The sequence below is a fragment of the Frankliniella occidentalis genome, unplaced genomic scaffold (genome assembly GCF_000697945.3).
Source record: "Frankliniella occidentalis isolate FOCC.00 unplaced genomic scaffold, Focc_3.1 Scaffold100, whole genome shotgun sequence".
Lineage (NCBI taxonomy): Eukaryota > Metazoa > Arthropoda > Insecta > Thysanoptera > Thripidae > Frankliniella > Frankliniella occidentalis.
In genome coordinates, this window is record NW_026267229.1 from 872470 (window position 1) to 876596 (window position 4127).

At 61.0% G+C, this 4127-nt stretch overlaps 1 protein-coding gene across 1 annotated transcript in view; it reads right to left on the bottom strand.

The window, feature by feature from the left end:
- Positions 1-4127, bottom strand: part of LOC127749854 (uncharacterized) — a 22262-nt gene that overhangs the window by 5322 nt on the left and 12813 nt on the right. Inside the window, exon 2 of the mRNA XM_052269732.1 lies at positions 972-2602. Coding sequence (XP_052125692.1) covers positions 972-2602 — 1631 coding nt within the window. The remainder of the gene's footprint in view (positions 1-971; positions 2603-4127) is intronic.

A 4127-nucleotide genomic window follows, 5' to 3' on the forward strand; every position in this document is an offset into this window, starting at 1 on the left:
GACAGCAACAGAGGTGCTGCTCATAAAACGGCATACGCCAAACACAGAAGCCTTTTCCAGATGCACGTACACATTTTATCGGTTGTTTTTCATTTTTGATTTTTATTTTCTGTTTTGTTTTCATGTCGACTTGCTGGAAAAAATATGATTATCTAAAGGCCTAATTTCATCAAATCACATCAGCCACTTCACTGCTCCCACACACTTTCTTTTTAAAAAAAATCGAAAAAATTACATCTAATCGTACTTTAGTGTCATAACTCAAATTGTGTACATTTCAAAGAAACAAGACAGCATCTTCAATTAGCCGTCAATTACACCTTCCCGCCTCGACCGAGATCCGGAAATATATCCAGGCTTCGGTTGGCTCACCTGACCGCCGAACGGCGCGCACTGCGAAGAGCACCAGGCTCGCGACGAGGCCCGCGGCCAGGGACGCGCACAAGCCCTCCAAGGGGGACATGCCCATGCCATGTCAGGCCCGGGCGGGACGCTCTGGCTGCGCTGACACATACAGACTGACACCGGGCGGCCACGCACAGCCAGGCCAGCCCGGCCCGGAGCCGGCGCGGCGGAGCAGCGCGGAGCAAAGGTGGAGCGGGACGGGGCGGGAAGTCGAGTCCAATATGGCGGGAGAACCGAATGGGATGACGCCTGTGAGCGGCGCGACAGCGCGACACGCGGGGAGCGAACACCCTGACCATTTCAGTTGCCAACGCGAGAGTCGCGAAAGGAATAGGTGTCGACGTGGGCGCGTGACAGGTTTCAGTTTAGCTACTCTACTCACCCAACGATGGCGATGCTGGCGACGCGGCCGACGAGGGAGTGGCGCAGGCCGCCCTCAGCCTGGACGCCCTGGTGGTGCGCACAGCCGGCGCCCGCCCCGGGGACGAGGAGGACGACGACGGCCCCTCCTCCGGGACGGCTGCCCGGCGGCTGGCGGTGCGCCTCGTGGACAGCGGCGTACGGGCCACGGGCTGCCTCCGCGGCGCGCCCGTGCCCTCATCGCTGGAGGTGGCGCCGCCCCCGCCGGGCCTCGCGAGAGCCGCGCCGGCGTCCCGCGGCCCGAACTGCGCCTCGAGCTGTCTGCGGCGCTCCTCCTTGTAGCGCGCGATCCTGGCGCGCGACTGGTCCGCGGCGGCCTCTTCCCCCATGGCGTCGGTGGCGTCCTGCGGGTCTCGGTGTGGCGCGGGCGCAGGTGGTGGTGGGGTTGTGTGTGGCACGCTGCCCTCCCTGGACCAGGTACACCATGTCACGGGGACGACCCAATCCTCGTCGCAGTCGGTGACATCGGCGAGGGTCTCGTAGCAGTAGTCGTCTGTGCCGCAGTCGGTGCGCACGGGCACCGAGTCGGTCCGCAGCACCTCCGAGCACTCCTCGAGCGTGTCCACGTAGTGCGTAGGCCCGCTGGGGGAGCCGCTCGGCTCAGAAGACCCGCTGTCGCCGTACTGGAAGGACGAGGACGTAAGGCTGTCGGCGGTCACGCCGTCGATCAGAGCGCTCTCGGACAGCAGGTGGTGGACTGCACGGTCGTCTTCATCGACGCCGGCGTCCTGGTCGTCCTGGTGGACGCTGGAACAGCAGCGACAGCGTTGGTGTTGGTGTTTATGGCGCCCTGAAGAAGAGGTGGCCACATCCTCACGGAAGACGCGAGCTACTTCTCGGTCCGCGGCCGCGTCCTCGCTGTCCTCCTCTTCATAGTTCTCCCCCCGACGTCGCCGATGCCCTTGGCAGGTCGGCCTCGACGGTGGTCTCGACCAAGAGCCGGTGAAGCTGTGATCGACGCCGAGTTGTTCCCGGGGGGAAAGCGGGTACTCCCCGCTGATTGAGGTGGTAGTGGTTGTCGGGTCCCAGGAAGAATCCTGAGTTTCTTCTCTACTTGAAAGGTCTCTGGAATTTGAATATGCTTGATCGTCTTCCCTGAAAAAATCTCTGGATTCGCTACAATCTTCTCTGTTGTAAGGACTTTCAGAATAAAGCCGGTCCTCTTTGTGAGAATAATTTTCTTCTCTAATCGAGTACGATCGGCCGTCTCTAGAATCGGACGGGCTGTAAGAACAGTCTTTGCTGTAAGGTAACCTGGAATGTGAAGAGTCGTCCCCTGATTCGGCCGGCTCTTTCCGATCCTCAGATCTGGAGCGACCCGTAAATGACTCAATAGATCGTGAAAGATCGGTCGCACTCCGGGACCTGGATACGTTATCCGGCCAAGGCTGCTTGTTAAAAGGGTGGTTTTTTGGGTCCCAAGAGATCGATGTGGAAGTAAGTGCTGCACTACAATTTGAAGGAGGGTCCTGTAGATCCTGCAGGCCCTGTGGCTCCTGCTGATCGGGCTCCAACGAGTCCTGGTGCTCCTCGGATGAGTACACTCCCGTGTAGCAGAGTTGGAGGTAGTCCTCGAAGCGACAAGTGTCGTACTCGAAGCTCACTCGTCGCTCATCGTCCTCCTCCTCTCCGTCATCCTGTAAGTCCTGTAGGTCCTGCTGCGGCGGCTGTTCACGCTGCTCCTCTGGCCTGGTAACCTGCTGGCAGTCCTGCTGGCAGCTCCTGGCCCGCAGCAGCAGGAGCTTGAAGATGTTCGGCTCACCAGCGGAGTCGCCTCCTGCAACATGGAAGCGCCGACCGAATTAGACCCCTGATCTCCTGTTCCCCAACTCAAAACATGCCAAAACAAAGAGACCGATGGACGATCGAAGGGCAAGAGAGAAGTGCTATAGAGAATAGAATCTACGACCACACTATATCTAAGCAAGGCAAGGGCATAACACAGACGACAATATCTCAGCGGAGCTGAAGCTACACGCGTCTAGCGCCCTAGCGCCCCCGAGCTAGGCAACCCAAACAGCTCCTACGTGGTGTGGATGGAAGGCTGACTGGCGTGGCCGGGGCCGCCGGGACGCGGGAGGGCGCACCATGGCTCGTCGCCGAACAGCGCACGCGGGCGCCATCCCTCTGCAGCACCCTCTCTCGTGGCAGCACGCGCGACCAATGTACCCCCAATTTATCGACTGTCCCTCAGCCCCCAGTCCCCCTCCCGTCCCACCTGGATTCCACGTGTCTCCTCGCCGTTCCCACAATATTGGACTTCAACCTCCTGTGCTCGCGCTCCCCTCCTAAATAAAAACAACGGCGCAATAATACAGCCACGTGCAGAGGAGAACAATATGCATAGCCCAGCCCAGCTTTGGGACCACGAGCCACGGCGGCCAGCATCAGCATGTGAGTGTGTGGAGGGGGGGCTCATGCTGATTCACCTGACCCGCTGCCTGACGGTCCTGTTTATGCCCGTCGGCGCGCGGCGCGCACGGCAGCAGCACGGCACAGCAGGCGCATTCCGAGCGGGCGAGTCAAGGAACCCGACGGGGAACCCGAGGAGGATGAGGCCACGGGCGGCCACGGGCCATGGGGCACCGGGAGGCGCTCCGCCACGGCCACCCATGGCAGCCACGCCTCGGTCACGGGTGTGGCGGGGCGGGGCCAGGGGGCCAGGGGCCACTCTGGTATCCTTTCTCTCCTGCCGGTCCCGCTATAGGCCGCCCCGCCCCGCCCCACCCCGCTGTTGCCCCGCTGTTGCCCCAGGTCAGCAGGCGGGGCGCGGCGACCATCCGCCGGCTCCAAAACAACATCCATCCTACTGTACACCGTGCGCACAAAGTATGTAAGCTGCTGGTTTCCCGCTGGTGGAGAAATTCGAGCCAAACCTCCTGCAAAACAGTTGCGAGTCGTCCACTATACACTATGCATGCATACCGCCTCTTCTCGCCGCTGCGAGATCCCTCTCTTTTACGACGTGATGTAAGTGAAATAGGGCGGCTCCTTATGCTGGCGAGCTCGCGCCACCCACCAAATAAAACTCTTCCGAACATCGCTGCTGGCGGGGCGGCGGCTCAGCACCGTGGCGCAGCGTGGGGCAGAGCGCAGCCGGGCGGGCCGGGAGTATTTGGGAAACCAAACTAGTTCTGTTCCGGTTCCCTCCGGATGCGTCGCCTCGCCTCTTGCGCCGATAATGCAAAACGGTAGGCAGGGCGGCGAAGAAAGTGGTCGCACAGGTCGAGTCGGGTCGGCGTGTGACCACGTGTGACAGTCGATCTGGAGCAGGGGCCTGGCTGGCCCCCGTGTCAACATCT